Source organism: Salvia splendens, chromosome 16 (genome assembly GCF_004379255.2).
Source record: "Salvia splendens isolate huo1 chromosome 16, SspV2, whole genome shotgun sequence".
NCBI lineage: Eukaryota > Viridiplantae > Streptophyta > Magnoliopsida > Lamiales > Lamiaceae > Salvia > Salvia splendens.
Genome location: NC_056047.1, coordinates 33,761,749 through 33,782,365, shown reverse-complemented (window position 1 = coordinate 33,782,365; position 20,617 = coordinate 33,761,749). Strand labels below are relative to the sequence as shown.

The following is a 20,617-nucleotide window of genomic DNA, read 5'->3' as shown; positions in this document are numbered from 1 at the left end:
TTGGCGAGGAGAAGATCGTATAGTGTGAGGTGATGTCTAAAGCTTGAGTAGAGTATGCTATAATTAGGTGTGTATAAATCACACTTTTAGTTTTACATATGTTATGTGGTTTATTGTTATATGTTGAATTGGAGTGAATTATTTGATTATATGGTGTGAAATTGATATGATTATGAATTATTTGATTTTGATGGTCGAATATGATATGAATATTTTATTACTGAAATGGACATGTTTGTTTAGATATATTGGATAATTTGATGGAATATGATATGTTATTGGTGCAAAGGATATGTTTATGATACCGATTATGTGAATCATTGAATTAAAGATGATCTGTGACGGTTTTGCCCTCTATCTGAAATCACAGTGGATATATTGGGACCTTCGGGTCGATCATATTGGGACCTTAGTGTCAAACATATTGGGACCTTCGGGTCAAATTACAGTGGGACCTTCGGGTCAAATCATAATGGAACCTACGGGTCAATCATATTGGAAATCCCGGGCAGATACCAAGCTTGACTGTTACAGAATAATAAACAGAATAGAGTGGCATATGCGTATGAAATGGTTTGTTTTTAAATTATGTTATATATTGTTTCTGATTTTATGTATTGATAAAAGAATATGCTTGATGTTTGTATCATGTGAGATTAAAGGTGGAAATTTATATATACTCAGTTGTGGCTCATATAAACCACTAAATTTTTCAGGAATAAAATAGCAGTAAAGTTTTGACTGACGTGGGTCATAGGAATTCCACGTGTTATCAGGTTCGGCGGCTAATGTATATTGGCAACCTTCTCCTCCTCATCATTTTTGCATGTAGATAAATGTATAGTATATAAAGTGGTGAGAGGGTTCCACTACTTTACAGGATATTTTAAAATATGTATCGGATAAGTGTTGGTTTGAACACGTGTATTGATTGCTTTTATGATAAGGGATTTATTTATTATAAGAGTATACGTCAGAGGGCTCTACTATATTCAGACGAGGAGGATTCTTGGGCGTGGTACTGAGAAACAAGGGCTCTACTATGTGGACGAGATAGCTCAATATGGCAGTGCAATGTTGGCTCACGGATCCACAAAACAGGAAACTTGGCTCTAGCACCGAAGACTAGGACACCCTTCTCTTAGTAACTTTAAATTGTTTTATCCAAACCTTTCGATTTCTTTTGACTTTTCATGTGAAACTTGTATTTTGGCCAGGAGCCATAGACAGAGTTTTAAGCTTACAAATACTCGTGTGAAATCCATGTTTGGGGTCCAGCGCCCATTGTTGGTGGGAATGATTTTCGATATTTTGTGACTTTTGTTGATGATTGCACTAGAATGATATGGATTTACTTTCTGAAACACAAGTCTAATGTTTTTGATAGATTTGCCTCTTTCTTTAAACTAGTCCAAACATAATTTCATACTACTATCCAAACCCTTAGGTCAGATAATGGGAGGGAATTTGTGAACAGTGTTATGACCCAATTTTGTAAAGAAAATGGCATGATCCACCAAACCTCCTGTGCATATACACCCGAACAAAATGGGGTAGCTGAACGAAAGTATAGAACAATTCTAGAGATGACCCGAGCTCTAATGATTGAATCAAAGTCCCTAAATATTTTCGGCTAGAAGCAGTTGCTACATCTATTTACCTGATCAATCGCCTCCCAACTAAAACACTAAACATGAACACCCCTCATGATACACTCTCTAGACAAGCCAAAATACTCGAACACCTAAACCTTAAGCCAAAAGTCTTCGGTTGTACTATCTACACCCATATTCCAAAACACTAGAGAAGCAAATTGTCACCTTGTGTAACCAAATGTGTTTTTGTGGGATACAGGGTGAACCAAAAAGGATACAGATGCTTTGATCCCTCCACCCAAAAAATCACAACCACTATGTACTGTAATTTCTTGGAAACCGCTTTATCACACCCACCTTAGTATTCAGGGGGAGAGTAATCCAGGTAGTTCTGACGACTATCTAAGTTGGGTTGTGCCATTGCCAAGCTCCTGGATTGAAGGTCCAACAGATATAGTGGTCACTACTGCCGAGCAGGTCTCGCCACAAGAACCTTCTCATCCGCCCCCTTGTGATCCTACTCTGACGATATCCGAGGTAATTCCTGAATCAAACACTGTTGAAAGTCCAGTTATTTATGACCCAGTTGATACAGAACTCCAAGTGAAAGATAACACCGTTGATGGAGATACCGGGAGATACATGCTTCCTTTCTGAAGTACAAGGGGAGTTCCACCAAACAGATACTCTCCTGAAAAGATAGGGAAGAAAAGCCATTATGGGGTGGCAAACTTTGTATAAGGGAACTTGACTAAAATGACACGAGCCTTTGAAGCTGCATTATATGAAGAAGAATAAATCCCATAATCAGCTGAGGAAGCAATGAAGAATAAGAAGTGGAGAGAAGCCATGCTCACTGAGATGAGAGCAATAATGAAAAACAATACATGGGTTAAAGAAAACTGCCTGAAGAAGTTAAAACTGTCGGGTGCAAATGGGTGTTCACGATAAAGATGAGACCAGATGAGACAATAGAAAGGTATAAAGCACGACTCGTGGCTAAAGGATAGACCCAAACATATGGGGTGGACTATGCTGGGACATTCTCGCCAATTGCTAAGATTAACACCGTGAGGGTGTTATTCTCGATTACTGCAAATAAAGATTGGCCACTTCACCAGTTTGATGTGACTAATGTGTTTCTACACGGGGAGTTACCAAAACTAGTGTTTATGGAACCACCACCTGGGTTCATGGGAGAATTTTCAGATGGGGAGGTCTGCCAACTCGAGGATGATGTACGGACTGAAACAGTCTCCACGGGCATGGTTTGGGAGATTTACAGAAGAGATGAAGAAGTACGAGTACAAACAGAGTAATTCTGAACATACTCTGTTTCTCAAGTAGAAGAATGGGAAGATTACGTGTTTGATTATATATGTAGACGACATGATTATTACTGGAGATGATGAGGAGGAGATAGCTGAGCTAAGGAAGAATTTATTCCACGAGTTTGAGATGAAGGGTCTAGGTCTTCTCAAATACTTCTTGGGAATAGAAGTATTAAGATCAAAATGGGAAATCTTCATAAACCAGAGAAAGTTTATACTTGACTTATTGGTAGAGATAGGGATGCTCGATGAAGGGAGAAGCGAATCTGGCTGATAGGGGGAGATATCAAAGGCTAGTCGGTAAGCTTATCTACTTATCCCACACACGACCTGATATTGCATATGCAGTTGGAGTAGTGAGTCAGTTTATCTACTAATCCCACACACGACCTGATATTGCATATGCAGTTGGAGTAGTGAGTCAGTTTATGCATTCACCACAAGAGGAGCATTGGAAAGCGGTGTTAAGAATTGTCAAATACTTGAAGGGAACAACTAAGCATGGACTTATGTTCGAAAAACATGGTCATATGGAGATACACGGTTTTACTAATGCAGATTGGGTAGGAAACCTGAATGACCGGAAGTCTACTGCCGGATACATAAGAAGCAGAAGGTAGTAGCACTTTCTAGTGCATATGCGGACTTCATTAATCTCCGCGATAGAGTAGCTCTCCTTGTTAAATTGTTAAAGTAGTAGACAAATATATAGTGAGATAACTTTCAATCAGATATAAATATATATTCTAAGATACCTACAATTACCAGTGATTGCAGATAGTGAATGCAGAGAATCAATCGTGTCAAAAGCATCAAAGTCAACTATTTCCTTCATGTATTTCATCACATAGAAACCACATTGGAATGCGTCCGGCTGTCTTGGAACCTAAATTCAAATTCATTTGTTAACAATAAGATTTTTTGTTATTTTGGACTTTTATAATTCCATGTTACCTTTATTCTTAACCAACTGATTGTCTCTTTTTCTTTTGATTGCTTCTGTTCATTGAACATCTTCAAGCCCTTTATGTAAATGAAGTACTATAATTAAAATTAATGATTAATGAATATACTAAATTACAAATATAAAATAATTAAACTTACTTGTTAACAACTCGTTCCGAAATATCATCAATACCATGATAGAAGGGATCCAAAATACCAATCTTCTGCTTGTGAGGGTCGATGACTGTAAGAATCCAATGCGCACTACATATATACAAACACTCGTTACATGAAATTATCAGTTTAATTAAATGCATCATGTTCTTACTTACCCCATCTCCTGCTGCAACGTCTTCTTCAAGATCATCACGAAGATCCTATCGAGGAGGATAGCGCCACTACTGAACAAGCTGGTGAACATGGCACAGTCGGCATTCATCCTGGGGAGACACATCATGGACAACACTCACCTCGCTCAAGAGCTTATGCGAGGTTATGCGGACAAGAAGAATGCTCCTAAGTGTACGGTCAAGATTGATCTCCGAAAGGCGTATGACACGGTGGATTGGGACTTCCTCTGACCCATCCTTCATGGGCTGAATTTCCACCCGAAGTTCGTCTATTGGGTGATGCAGTGTGTCACGACGCCTAGGTTCTCGATCGCGATCAACGGGAGCCCGCACGGATTCTTCCCCGTCAAAAGGGGACTTTGACAGGGAGATCCTATGTCTCCAACTCTTTTTATTTTTTGCATGGAATACTTATCTCGTTTGCTTGCAGCCCGAACGACGAACTCCAACTTTAATTTCCATGCAAAATGTGCGAGAGGAAAGATTACTCACTTAGCCTTCGCAGATGACCTTATGCGTTTTAGTAGGGGCGACTACATGTCCATGGAGATCTTGGTGGATGCTATGGAGGAATTCTCGGGCTGCTTGGGCTTGGAGATCAATAAGGATAAATCTAACATTTTTTCAGGTGGCAAGCTACCAACACGGGACTTGGAAGAGATCAAGAGCATCTTTGGCTTCCCGTTGGGTTCCTTGCCGGTGAAGTACTTGGGAGTGCCCCTCGCGTCGAGCAAGCTCAACATCATTTACTACACGCCGCTCATCGACAAGATCACATCCCTCACCAAAAAATGGACAGGTAAGAACCTATCGTATGCTGGTAAATCTGAACTTGTGCGCTCTGTTTTGCAGTTTTGCAGGGAGTCTAGTGCTACTGGCTACAAGTGTTTCCCCTGCCGGCAAACGTGAGGGATCGGATCATTTCCATCAGTCGTGAGTTCCTTTGGGGTATGAAATACCCCCGGTGTCTTGGAAGGATCTCTGCCGACCGAAGAATGATGGGTGGCTTGGATTTTGGGACCTCGGGGCGTGGAACAAGGCTCTACTTGCTCGGAACTTGTGGAACATTCACGTGAAGAAGGATTTCCTTTGGATCAAATGGATCCATAGTGAGTTTCACAAAAACAGGACGCTGTGGGAATGGACGGCAAGATCGTGGGACTAACCATTCTTCAAGAGGCTGCTTGAAATCCGAGATGAATTGCTTGCCGACAAGCCGAGAAGAGAAGTGGAGAAGATGCTGGGACAGTGGTACAGGACCAAGGGAGCAGTCGAGGCGTACGAGTGGTTCAGGCCGAAAGACAAACGGCGACTGTGGAACAGATTCGTGTGGAAGGAGTTTGTCCCGCCAAAGTACTCATTCAGTACTTGGCAAGCTCTTAAAGGACGACTTCCAACGAGGGACAGACTGGGCTACTTGGACATCGATCAACGCTGCCCTTTGTGCATGGCGCACACGGAGTCCATAGAGCACCTTTTCTTTAAATGCCACAAGACTTTTGCAGTTTGGGCTGAGATCAAATCTTGGCTGGGAATGCGGAGGAACATTGCCACCATACCGAGTGCCATCAAGTAGATGATCAAGGAACGAAGCGGCGCGACAATCATCCGAAAGGCTAGAAGACTAGCACTAATCGCAATGGTCAGCCTGATGTGGCGAGGCAGAAATGCCTTGATTTTTGATGGATCGGCATTTGAACCCAAGCACTTGGTGTTTGAGGTGAAGAAGGTAACATACTCAGTTTTATACTCCCTTTATCCGCATGAGCAAGTAACCGAGCACTTGGGATGGGGTACTCTTTTTGCTCCTAGGGATTTTTTTCCATTGGGTTTTATCTTTAGGAGGTTTTATTGAGGCACTACCCCTACATCCATTGGGGTAACGTGGACGGTAGCAACGAGTACAAGCACACATTGACGGAAGGAATTACCGAAGCATGTCGTGAGGATCCCAACGTGAAGACTTCTAAGGGTACGTGAGGAATTACCGAAGCATGTCGTGAGGATCCCAACGAGTACAAGCACACATTAACGTGGACGGTAGCAACGAGTACAAGCACACATCGGATGGGGTACTCTTTACCGATGTGTAGTTTCTATTTTTGATTTCTAGATTGTAATACTGACTCTAAGGGTACGTTTTCCCTTGAGTTACTTACCCCCCCCATCGGCCTACTTAGCTTCAGCTTTTAGGCATGTACCCCTCGGGTATGCCCGTATCTTACTTGTACTTTAACTTTCGTCTTTATATTCCATTCATTGATTCATAAAAAAAAGACAGTTTGATTGGGTAATGTACCAATAAGCCTTCGTTCCAATTCTAGTGCTCTTCTTTCAATTCTTTCATTAATTATTTTCTCATCATTAATAGTTGATGGTGTGTGTCCAATGTTTGCAGGATCAACAAATCTAAACGTATTGGTCTTGTTGGTGATTTTCATCTTCTTAAATAAATACCAACAAATAAATACAAGATTAATGAATTGCAAGAATAAATTCAAACCAACTACAGTATATAATACTTGCTCCGTTCGTCATTAAATGTCTCATATTTGACTGGCACAAGTTTTAAGAAATTGTTTGACTTTATGTAGTAAACTGGGTAGAAATGTTATTGTAATGTGGAACCCACTTTTATATACTCCCTCCGCTCCATAGAATTAGACTGTTTGGGTTTGGCACGGGTTTTAATGTATAATTGATAAAGTAAGAGAGAATGAGAAAGAGTAGTCGAAATTGTGTAGTGGATGGTGGGACCCATAAATGATAAAGTAAAAGAGAAGGAGAAAAAGGTAACCATAAATGGATATGGCTATTTATATGGGATGAACGAAAAAGGAAATATGACCTATTTCTATGGACGGGGGGAGTATTAGTTTTATAATAAAATATGAGTGGAATGAGTTAGTGGAATGTTTGCTGCATTTACTAAATATAGTAAAAGTGAAATGAGACATTTATTGGCGGACGGACAAAAAAGGAAAAATGAGACATTTAATGGCGGACGGAGGGAGGAAGAAATTTACCATATGTAGACACCTATACACATATTAGATATTGGGCGCGCAAGACAGAAAGGCTCGACATCTTCAAGATGTACAAAAAGGATACACCCGTGACCGAACAGGGCTTCATCGAGTAGCATAATTATATTGTGTCCATCTTGATGAGAGGCATTATAATAACGATACACTATGCGCAACTCCTTAGGTAGAGTGGATAAATCAATCATGGATCTTGTACTGTCTTCTTCTACTTTTATTCTTTTTGATTTCTAAAAAGTAAATTATTTATTTTATGTCAATATAAAATAAATATATATATCCAAATTGAAATGCAACCAAATGCAAACTATAAATATTATATAAACTCCAAACAATGATCTGAACCGTTAGAAAATGTCAACAAATTACAAATAGTAGCAACAGAAAATGTCAACACAGTATCCGCAGTTGTTACTGTGTTGATATTGTGTTGACACTGTGTTGACATTTTCTGTTGCTAATATTTTTTTATTTGTTGATATTTTTAACAGTTCATATCATAGTTTGGAATTTATACAATATATAAGTTAGTAGCGGCCCGCTCCGGGAAAGTTGTGTATGAAGATCAAGACACGCCCAGCGACCGCTGGGAAGTGCGTGTTGACCGCTACAAAGAGTCCAGAGAGTCATGGGATGATAGCCAGCGACCGCTGAAAAAAGTGCAGCGACCGCTGACCAAGGTGCAGCGGCCCGCTGGGAAAAAGCGACGAGCAGATTTGCCTACTCTTTCTCCAAGATTTACCATGTTTTGTAATCTTTTTCCTTATTTGAAGAGGAGTGATTTTCTCCCTATAAATACCTCCCAATGCTTCATCAAAAAGGATCTTCTCTTTGCCAAATATTTTACAGAGTTAAAAAGCTAGAATACTTCATTGTGCAAGGGGTTGAAGAAGGATTCAAGTTTACATAAGGCTACAAGGATTTAACCTTTGGATTCTATTTGTTTTAGTTCTTATGTTCTCATTGTCTTCTCTACAATCTATGTGTTTAGATTATTCTTTCATGTGTAACTAAATCCATAGGATTCTAAGGATGTGTTATTAACGACTTTGGTTATACAATTCTTTTTTCTATTTAATATCCGTTTTGTTCTTACTTTGTTTCTTCCTTAAGTTAATGGATAATGCTTCACGTTGGAGTGACACCTTCTGTGAGAATTAATATAACTTGTTACATAATCATGAGATGAGGTTGGCCAGTTAGATCCACTTAATATTAACTACAATTAGCTTTCTTTAAAACGACACTGTTAATTGAGAGTGAGGACTTTTCAAGGGTCTTAGTAGCTTTTAGGAGTTATGTATTTAGGATTGACAATCTTATTGTTTGTAATCAACGTTTGCATCGCATGAGCATAAGCTAGTTGACTCGTTCTATCAAAGTACGAACTGTGCTAGGGTGTTGTAGTTAGAATTTGTACAACCATAACTGTGAACGCACATCCCTGAAATTCCCTTATATCTATACTTTTATCTTCGTGACTTATTTGCAATTAGTTGTTTATTGTTTTCAATTATTCTTTATTTTCAAAAATTCTCAAATCTTTCGGTTTTCCAAATAATAATTGAGTTTTAGTAGAAGATAGACAATCTGTGATTGTTTTCCCATGATCGATATCCGGTACAAACCTTTAGCTATACTTTCCTACTTTATATACTTGCAGGTATTTATGGTGCTAGTAAAAAGTACATCACCAGCTACCGTTAGGATGAAGTGTAGCGACCGTTGTTTGAGAGGCAGAGACTACGGATCAACCCGCAGCGACTGCTGGCCAAGGTGCAGCGGCCCGCTGGGAAAACGCGACGCACAAAATTGATCTACTTTCTCCCCAAGATTTACAAATCTTAGCCACTTTTCACCTTATTTTCTGTTGCTCAAAATTTCCCCTATAAATACCCCCTCAAACCACTTCATTATGGATCATCTTTTTGCCAATTAATTCTAGAGTATAAAATTGAGAGTTCTTCATAATGCAAGGGGTTGAAGAAGGAATCAAGAGAAGATCAAGAGCTACAAGGATTCAACCTTTGGGTTTTATTTGCTTTAGTTCTTACGTTCTTTTTGTTTTCCCTACAATCTATGTTTTTAGATTATTCTATCATGTGTAACTAAAATCATAGGATTCTAGGGATGTGTTAGTAACGACTTTGGTTATAAAATTCCGTTTTGCAATTTAATATCCGTTTTGTTTTTACTTTGTTTCTTCCCAAAGTTGTTAGATAATGCTTCACGTTTGAGCAACACATTCTGTGATGAATTAATATAACTTGCTACTTAATTGTGAGAGGAGGTTGGCGAGTTAGGTCCACTTAGTAGACTCTACAATTAGCTTCCCCTAAAACGACATTGTTAATTGAGAGAGAGGAATTTTCAAGGGTCTTAGAAGCTTTTGGGAGTTACGGATTTAGGATTGACAACCCTAGTGTTAGTAATCTACGCTTGTGCCGCATGGGCAAAACTTATGTGACTCGTTCTATCGAAGTACAAACTGTGCTAGAATATTGTGGTAGGAATTTGTATAACTATAACTGTGAACGCACATCCCTGGAATTCCCTTATCTTTCATATTTTATCTCTTTGATTACTTGCAATTAGTTGTTTGTTTTCTTTTAAACTGTTTTTATTTTCAAATTTCAAAATTCTTCAGTTTTCCATAGTGAAAGAAGCTTAGTAGAAGATAGCCAATTTGTGATTGTTTGTCCCGTGTTCGATAACCTGGTACTGACCTTTAGCTATACTAGATCTACTATGTATACTTGCAGGTTTATTTAGTGCTAATAAAAAGTTAATCAAGTTTTTGGAGCCGTTGCCGGGGATAACATTCACTACGTGATTGATATCTTCAAACGGACGAATTTGCTACTTTGGATTTTAATTGCTTTATGTTTTTAATTTTTAGTTTGTTTTTGTTTTTGTCTCTTTCAGTTTGTGTATGCGAACGCGTTCTGGGAAGAACATATTAGAGCTGCTCGATCTTGAAATTGAAAGGACATGTAGGAAAATAAGAAGTGACCGAAACACAATGGAGGACGAGACAAGAGTTGAGTTAGAGAAGCTGCAGATCTTAGTGAAGCACTTGATGGATGAAAAGACTGCCCGTGAGGAGCAAGAAAAGAAAAATAGGGAGATTTTACATGTTATGCATATGTTCATTTCCCGAAGGCCCTCGTGTCGATGCTAATAATTTTGAACTGCGAATACCCCTTTTACAAATGGTTGAGCAGCATCCTTTTGCAAGTAGGGCCTCAGAAGATGCAAACCGCCACCTTTCGAAGTTCATGGAGATTGCGAACACCTTGAAGTTGAATGGCGTCGACGACGACGCCATTAGGGTAAGACTCTTTCCTTTTTCATTAATTGATTCTGCTAAAGAGTGGTTTGAGTGTCTACCCACAGAGCAAGTCTCCACGTGGAAGGATATAGTGGCAACTTTCCTCGACAAATATTACCCGCCAGGCACCATCTTGAAGTTGAAGAGTGAAATTTTCCAATTCATGCAAGGCCACGACGAGCCCCTCTACGAAGCTGTTGCTCGCTTCAAAGGCATCCTCCGCAAATGCCCTAACCACGGTTTCACCGTGGAGCATCAGGTAGGCATACTTTATAATGGTTTAATGAAAAGATTTGTGTAATGTTGGATTTAGGGGCCAACGGAGGATTCTTGCGGAAAAGTGGAGCGGATGCCATGGCGGTGATAGAGGAGTTCGCCACCAATAGTAGGGGGTGGTCGAAGGAAAGGCACAACTCACTAAGGGTAGCAGCCATCAATGAGGCCGAAGAGAGCTCCTTTGCAAAGGAATTGGCCGAGCTCAGAGTGTGGGTAGACCAAATGGACACATCAAGAAGAGAGGATCTGGTCCCACCGACCTCCGTCATTGCGGTCACCAAACCCACACTCCTCCCGCTCCTATCGAGGATGTCAACTATGTGCAACAAGGAGGCGGTCCCAATAGGCCTTACAACAACAATTATCGCCCTAGCCAGGGGGATGATAATTTCAATAATTACAATAGGAACCGTCTTCATCCCAACCTTTCCTATCCTAACAATAATTTTTTGCAACCCTCTACAGGATTTAATTTGAGCAAAGGTAGAGTAGTTGAGCCCATAAAGGAGGAAAAGTACGACCAATGGATAATGAAATTTTGGAAGTGCTAGTGCAAGACAGAAAGACCAATGACACCAAGATTGGGGTCGTTGAAGCAAGATTGCACAACCTCGAGGCCGGAATCAACACTATTGCCACTGCCATCACCAACATAATGAATCAAATGGACCAAGTCGAACAAAAGATAGAGGAGGGCAAGGCAAAGGCAGCAGCACAAGTGGCCGACACCAATAAAAAGTGGGTTGCAAAGCAGAAAACGGAAGAAGTCAGCACCTCCGGGATGAGTTCTGGAGTCTGCCCGATGCCCAGCAGACCGTTGCACACGCTGCAACGGGCCGCTGCCGAACAGCCAGAAGCATCCACCAAAGATGGTCTCGTGCGGCACAATGGGATTGTACTTCCTTTTCAGCGGGCCGCTGCCAAACAGTTGCAGGAAATTCCTAGGTATGCTAAGCTACTAAGGGAGGCCGTGATGAAAAATAAGAAGCTTACCAAAGGCGATCTCAAGTTGCCTCATCACTACAGCGCAATTAGTCAAAAAGAGAAAGCCGTGAAGCAAAGAGATCTCGGCCAGTTCATCATTAGGTGCTTAATTGTGCAAGGAAAGGTGGACAAGGCTCTCTGCGATCTAGGAGCAAGCATAAACATCATGCCATTGAAGTACTATGAAAAGCTCAACATCGGACCACTAAAAACATCGTATGTGATTATAAGGTTGGCCGATAACACCGCAATCAAAACAATGGCCATGATCAAGGATGTATTGGTAAAGGTAGACGATTTCATTTTCCCTGCCGACTTCATTATTCTTGATATGAAAGTAGATAAAAATATACCTCTAATCTTATGCAGAGATTTTCTAGCCACATGCAAAGTTCTTATTGATGTAGGTAGGGGCGATATCGCGATTAGTGACAACTATTGCAGATCCACCTACAAGATTGAGAGCGTGATGCTTAAGTATGAAGAGGCGCAATGAGCTAAGATGGAGCATGAATCCATGGTGGTCATGACGACCGACACGTCAAATCCTTATAGCCACCAGAAGGGGAAGATCTTTCTAACCCTTCTATTTTCGTTGTTAACACTTTACCTCAAGCTCCTAAAAAGGGCAAGCCTAAGCTTACTAAGGCTCCTTCGCAGCAAAAACCCAAGAAAAGGAAGATGAAGACTCAACCGCAAGTCGACCCCGAAATCTATGTGATCAAGACCTCGAAAGGGAAATTCAAACGGTGGAAAATGATGAGCACTAATTGGCCCCATTCGCGATGCTCAGCACTAGGGTCGTCGGTCCGCCCACCTAGTTGGGTCGCTTCATGTCGAGCCAACGACTTAAAACAAAGGCGCTTGTTGGGAGGCAACCCAACTCGTTTTTCTTTATTTTCATTATTTTTGTTTTTTCTTAATTTTCGTGCAGTTTGCACATTAATAAAAAAACTTTTTTGTTCAGTTTATTTCATTTTTAAAATCTCTTTTGTTTAAAAAATTTATTTAAGGTATGTTTCCTCTTTTCCTTATTTCATTTTTTTTTCTAACCCTACCATCCACTTCACCTCACTTTAAATTCTATTTCTTCATATTATTCACACACACACACACTTCAAATTCGCTCACCTACTCAAATTCTTTGGATTCTATCAAATTGTTCTTGTGCTCAACTTTCAACCAATGCAAGGTATGTTCTTCTTATAGTTTCTGAGCATTGATCTTGAATTCTTCCATTGAATGACTTTATTGTTGGTAAAAATTTTGGTAGTTTGAATTGGTGTGTGATGGGGGATGATATACTTTTTTTTATAAACACTTTCACGGTGGAGGGTTAAGTAGGACCCTTATCCCATATATATCATCAACCGAATAATTTACAAGAGACTCTCCCAAAAGTGGATCATCTTTGGCAAAAAAACAAAGAAACAACAAACATCAACCAACCAAGAAAACAAACAAACTATCAAAACCTGAAGCTAGGCATCCCTATACTATCCAAACTACAAAAAGCTTTTACCCTCGCAGGCTCGGAATCCTCATGGAAAATCCGCATATCCGATATTTCTCTCCTAAAGTTCGCCAAAAAATCAGCCGCCATATTTTCTTCTCTCGGAATGTAAGACACTCTCCATCTAATGCCTCATAATTTTGCTCTAATCGTTACCAATGTATGTCGCACAATATCTGCACCAAGCTGCGAGGAATTGATCCAACCCACAATCAACTCCGCATCTGTTTCCAGCCAAATGTGATTTTCATGGTGTTTGGCAAGAGAGATTCCCATCAAAATCATTGCCATTTCTGCCTCCAGCCCCGAAGCCACCCCTACATTTGCTGCAAAGGCCACCACAATATCCCCAAACTGGTTTTGCACCACTCATTCCGAAGACCGAGATGAAGATTGAAAGGCTCCATCCGTATTAACTTTTATCCAGTCGGGGTCAGGCGGTCTCCACTGAACCCTCCCCACTCTCCTCGGCCGTCTCCTGCCTGAAGAAGCTGACAAAAACTCTTCCCCTGGGCAGCTATCTTCACATTGGTCTGGCCCTAAAACTTTTGACAGCACCAGGTTTCATAAATAGCTGTCCACCTTTCTAATCACATTTTCCACCAAAAACTTATTCTCTCTATGAACACAGTCGATTCTTTCTGTTTAAATAAACCAAAATATGAGACAAGGCACAATGAGACAAACATGGCTTTTCTGTCGGGGATGCGAGTGTCTTTGCCACCATCGAAGTCGGGCATCAATATTGTCATGACCGCCCTTACTAAGGATAGTAAAGACGGGGAACTCGTGACTAGGGGAGGAACTAAGAAGCGGGGAAGAAATGGGGGAAACAATAAAAGGCAACATTTAACAAGAAAATCGATCAAACTTCAGAAGAAATATTTTAAGCATTTAAATAGTTAAGCAGCAGATTAATATCTCAAGGTATTCAATGTCATAAAATAGTATGGGGTAAAACGGAAGACTTTTAGAAAAACAAATTCAAACGAGGCAGCGGAAATAAGTTATCTAAAGAGAGTCATAGGATGACGCCTATGTATGCAGACACAACGCATCCATAAATTCTTAAAGCTCAACTCAACATCTGCCGCAACATCACTGCTGAGTACTTAATATAATCAGTGGGCTCATGCCGAAAGCATTTGATAAAAGTTATGTCATCCATACCATAGTGAACTCGAGTTTTACATTTAGAAAAGAAATGTCATCGAGTATCAAAAAAACACAATTTCATAGACTGGCTAGTCAAAACAATCTCCCCACTTTCTCAACAATCATTCAATCACATCCTCTTTCCATAGTGTGACGAAAGTGTGGCCACACTTTTCGCCCACGAGACCGGCCGACTAACAAGATCGGCTCACGATCTCCTCTGTGTACACAGCCTGATAGGGTTTGCGGCCCTACTCAGACCCGAATTCGTCTAACATAGCCCTATTGCCTAATGGAGCAAGCTCAACAAACTAGGCATTAGGCAACAATCTCATCATCAAAACAAACATGGCATGACATAACACCTCGTTTAGTAAAAGAAAGCCCACCTCGTTTGCTTATACCACACAGTTCACAACTTAAATGCAACCCTTGCTCTTTGTACCCACGTACGTACAACAACCCTTGTCAACATCATAACACATAATACAATCAGTTTTCTACCAATATATTAATCATGCATGCCTTATCGTTCCTTTCATTGTTTTCTCACATTGCTCATCCTAATCGTTCACCATCATAACCGAAACGTTCCCTTTAGCATACATCAATGTGCAACACATAACATAATCACATCAAAGGATAAGTTCCTTACTCACACATGTATCATGTTCTTCATTCAAACTTGTCAACAAAGATTATTTCAACAAAACAGAATCTGACAGAACAGCGCAGTATTTTTGTAAAAATCATTAAAATTTCATCCGATAACATTTGAAGCTAAAATTTGGTCACCACATAGTAGACACATAAAGGTTCATCCATTTAAAATTTCACACCAAAATCATATCTTTTGATCAGTCAAAACAAAAACGAAACCCACTGGACGGAAAACAAATTATGGCAGGACTGCGTAGTTCAATTGAAATATTCGTTAAAAATTCATCCATTATCAATTAAAGGTGGATCAAAAATTATACCTTTCTCTTGAAAACAAACGGTAGGAAGGACAATTGGTTGATTCTTTGATGAATCTTGAGTTTCCAACTCCAAAACGAAGCAAGAACGAAGAATTTGTGAAGAATTGAGTGAGAGGGAGAAGTGGCGTGTGGGAGGAGAGGGGGAGGGAGAGGGAGGCGTGTGAAATGGGGGCTAGGATTAGGGTTTTTCCTTTTTATATTCTAGGATTAGTCAATGAATAAGTTCCACAATTAATAAAAATAGGCGTGTAGTGTGGGGGAGGGATTTTCGAAAATTTTGTTATTTAATTAGCATAGAAATTGATTTGGTATTTACTTGGAGAGAAATATACTCACAAAGTAGGCAAAAAGATATTGAGTATCCCATAAACAAGGTAACAAGACAAATCAAAAATCTCCAAGTAGGAAGGGAGGGAGGGGGCGTGTAATATGGGGAGAAATAAAAGAAAAATATTCAAATCCCCAATGAATTAGGCATAGGAATTAATTTGATATTTATTTGGAAAGGAGGGATCCCACAAAATAGGAACAAACTATTAATTCCTTTAAAAAAAGGAGGGGTCGAAAATAATAAGGTCTCAAAGAAGGAAATAGTCAAATCCTAATTAAAATAGGATATGGAGAGATTTAATTGGATTTTAATTCAACGAAGGAAATAAATAAAGTACCAGTTAAATCTACAAAATAATTCCTCTCATAAAATAATAGGGGGATTTCAAAAATTTCAAGGAATGGGGCAAAGGTCGAAAATCATGTAGAATAATTTAGGGATAATTTGGTTTGGATTTAATTTGGATAAATATCCCAAAAAAATTAATTAAATCCAAGAGAGAAATTATTATTTTCAATAAATAGGAGGGCTGAAAATTTCAATAAAATGGCTAGAACAAATATGCATGATCCCATTTAATTTAATTCACACATTGGAAAATAAATCACATTATTCCACATAATTCACAACAACTAATTTCACACCGTTAACTCAATCACATAGAAAAAAATTCCATAAATGATTTTTTTCTAATCAACATCCCTATTAATAAAACAAAAGAAGTTGCAAAAATTCGGGGTGCTACATCCTTCCTCTCTTAATAGAAATTTCATCCCGAAATTTGATCGTCTCATATAAACAATTCGGGGTACTTTTCTTTCATCCTATCTTCTAACTCCCACGTGGTTTCCTCGGGACCATGGGGTTTCCACAACACTTTCACTGATGCCATTGACTTATTTCGTAACTCTTGCACCTTTCAATTTAGGATTGCTTCGGTTCTCTTCTCGTAGCTCATGTCGGGGTCAGGACAACCTCTTCTTGATGAATCACATGCTTGGAATCTAACACGTACTTGCGCAACTGCGACACATGGAACACGTTGTGCACATTCCCAAAACTAGGAGGTAAGGCCAAACGATACTCTACAGGACCTACTTCATCAATTATCTCGTACTGCCCTACAAAACGTGGTTTCAATTTTGCCCTTCCCTCCAAACCTCATAACTCCTCTCGACGGGGATACTTTCAAGAAGACTTTGTCAACAACATTGAATTTGATCTCCGTTCGAGGCACGTCAGCATACGACTTCTGCCTATCTTAAGCTTCCTTGATCCCTGCACGGATTTGATGCACAATTTTGGTCATCTCCTTGATAGCGTCGGGTCCTAACATCCTTCTTTCACCAACCTCATCCCAGTAGAGTGGGGATCGACACTTCCTACCATACAGGGCTTCATACGGCACCATGTTAATCGTTGCTTGATAACTATTGTTGTAGGCGAATTCAACCAAAGGCAGAACAGTTTCCCAACTTTCCTCTTAGTCTAGGACAACGGCTCGCAGCATATCTTCATGTGTTTGAATCTTCCTTTCCGACTGTCCGTCAGATTGCATGTGATAAGCAGTGCTAAAGTTCAACTTCGTGCCTAGCTCCCGTTGCAAACTCATCAAAAATTTTGACGTGAACTTCGTATCGCAATCGGACACAATGGTCTTTGGCATTCCATGCAAACGTACAATCTCACTCACGTAGAGCTTAGCTAACTTATCCGATCCATAGGTAATTCTAATTGGTAAGAAGTACGAGCTTTTAGTGAGTCGATCAATGATCACCCAAATTCCCCTTTTGTGACTTCGGTAAACCTGTCACTAAATCCATGGCCAAGTGATCCCACTTTCATTTGGGAATTTCGAGCGGTTGCAATTTCCCATACGGTCGTTGGTGTAAGGCCTTCACTTGTTGATACGCTAGACATCGTTCCACAAACGATGCTACATCCCCTTTCATTCCATTCCACCAAAAACGTTGCTTTAAGTCTCGATACATCTCCGTGCTTCCAAGGTGAGCAATGTAAGGCGTGTCGTGTGCTTCACTCAAAATCTCATCTTTGAGCGCCTCATCGTTCGACACACACAATCGTCCATCGAAAGTCAAAGCATTGTCCGCCTCCTCACGAAAGTGGTCACGTTTCTCGGTCCTCACCTTCGCACGCGTCTCTTCCAAATTCTCATCACGTCGTTGAGCTTCTATGATCTTAGTTCTTAAGTCTGGCTCAATTACTAGCATCAATATTCTTCCTCGTACTGTCTTGTCTCGGGTGCTTTCACTATCTCCAATTGCATCCTAGCGAAATCACAGATCAACGCTTCATCTTGAGTTAGAAAAGAAGCCAATTGAGGTTGGTTCTTCCTACTCAAAGCATCAGCCACTACATTCTCCTTGCCCGGGTGATGGTGAATACCGCAGTCATAATCCTTCACGATCTCTAGCCAACTTCGTTGTCGCATGTTCAGCTCCTTCTGTTCGAAGAAGTACTTGAGACTCTTTTGATCCGTATAAATCTCACATCTCACTCCATAGAGATGATGTCTCTAAATCTTTAGTGCGTGCACTACTGCTGCTAGCTCCAAGTCATGAGTCGGGAAGTTCAGCTCGTTCGGCCTCAATTGCCGGGAAGCATATGCTATCACCTTCCCATCTTGCATCAACACGCATCCAAGTTCTACTTTCGATGAGTCAGTACAGACAGCGAAGTCCTTGTCAGGTTCCGGCATCGCTTGAACAGGGGCGGTAGTCAATTTATCTTTCAAAAGTTGGAAACTCGCCTCGCATTCCGGCGTCCAATCAACTTTGACTCCCTTCTTCAACAGTTGCGTCATCGGTCTCGCAATTTTAGAGAATCCCTCAATGAAGCGTCGGCAGTATCCCGCCAATCCCACGAAACTGCGAATTTCACTCGGCATTTTCGGCGATTTCCAGTTTTGCACAGCCTCGACCTTCGCTGGGTCCACTTGAATTCCATCGGCCGTCACTATATGACCAAGAAAGTTCACTTTATTCAACCAAAATTCACACTTACTAAACTTGGCATAAAGTTATTCCTTCCACAATGTTTCCAACATGTTTTGCAGGTGCCATGCATGCTCCTCCTCGTTCTTCGAGTATTCCAACACATCATCAATGAAGACTGAAAGAGCAGGTTTGAGCAGGTGTCGCGTCAAGCAAAGAATGTATCCTACTGATAAGGATGGAAGTCCCAGCTAAGCCTGAACCTGGTATCAATAATTCGCCAACCCACTTCTACTGACTAGTATAGTGTATGTAAGGGTCGAATCCCACAGAGATGAATGCGCTTTGGTAATTATGGTGATATTCTGGAATTGTTGGTTAGCTACACACTTTGGGTTGAGATTCTATCTAGACTGGAAATTAAGGTGGTACACTACTGACTAGGAGGTGTGAAAGATGAGTAACAAGTAGCTGTGTACGTGAGATTGAGGGAACATTATGTTTCAAAAAATATCTAGAGGGTACGAGTTACTATAAAAGGCTAAACGGAATATCAGAGAATAAGTGGTAGTTAGGTGACTAGGCTGACAGATCTGTAGGGTACCAGCAGAAAAATGTAGAGAAAAGTACAGGACAAAAGCAAAAGGTAACTAAAAAGCAAAAGTGGTCCCAAACTTAGATGTAGGTGTTATCTTCTTCCACATGAATAAACTCAGATCAACAAACCCAGAATTCATCAACGAGCGTTTCAAATTAACAACTCACGAAAACAAATCTAACAATTAAAATTCCAAATCAAAAGATTAAACTAGCGAAGCTGAAATTACGCTCACTGGGTAGCATGCAAGGTGGCAGAAATCACGTGAACTAAGCCTTCGCACTTAACACTCAAATCTAAATCTAACATCAAACTCAATTCACAAACTCAGAACGATCAACCTAGAAATGAAAATATGCATTCAACACTTGGAAATTACAGTAGCAACTAGATCTACACTATCTAGGCAGAAAGAAACTCAATCAAACAGAAACCGATGCACAAAAACAACTTCATAGTAATTAAACGTCTGGATCTCAACCAAAGCACTTCAAAGTTAGCAAGTATTGAAAATGCAACAGATCCAACGTAAGAAAAACAAGTAAGATTAACTACAAAAGCAATTAAAGATTGATTTGCCACTCTGGGAGATGAAACGACTGTCACAACGCGACGAACTGGCTGGAACGAGATAATATGGAACTCCGATGAACTGGTGAACTTCAGGTGACCATTGTTGTGGCGAGGAACGAGAAGATGTAGGACAATGCTGAAAGGAATGATCCACCGAGAGAGAATTCTAACTAGGTGTAGAGGTCCTAAAATTGATGATGCCTTCTCTCTTCAAGTGGCTTCTATTTATATGGAGGCATGCCCTTGATTTTTAGGGTAGACTTTCTTCGTGTAATGACTCTTTTGCCCTTGTTTGTGGTTGATCTTCCCAGCAATCTTTCTTCTCCATCTCGAGACTTTTTAGCATGCATACTGGTCAGTATAGCAACATTCTGATGCCCTTTTCACTTGAGTTGTCCGACTCTTTCCATACTGACTAGAACCCTTTCCATACACACTTTAGCAATTGTTTTGCAGATATAATCCAATTATGCACATTATACTGACCAGTAACTAAGTCCTAGAATACGACATATCAAACTGCTCACACTTACCGCATGTTTGTCCTCAAGCGTGAAGAACAAACAAAAAAGAAATAAGCCGAATTATAGCCTTGTTACACCCCTGACCGACTATATCCTTAACTAGACTCTAAACTTGATGCAAATAAAAATACAT

The 20,617-nt window shown here is 40.2% G+C and overlaps 1 protein-coding gene across 1 annotated transcript; it reads left to right on the top strand.

The window, feature by feature from the left end:
* The first annotated feature begins 11,395 nt into the window (after window positions 1-11,395).
* On the top strand, window positions 11,396-12,352 carry LOC121770521. Its single transcript, XM_042167236.1, has one exon. The coding sequence runs from the start codon at window positions 11,396-11,398 to the stop codon at window positions 12,350-12,352; it is 957 nt and encodes a 318-aa protein (XP_042023170.1).
* The last annotated feature ends 8,265 nt before the right edge of the window (window positions 12,353-20,617 follow it).

What these genes read in the sequence shown, in the direction of transcription:
- LOC121770521 (XM_042167236.1), top strand. Translation starts at nt 11,396, where the DNA reads ATGGATAATGAAATTTTGGAAGTGCTAGTGCAAGACAGAAAGACCAAT.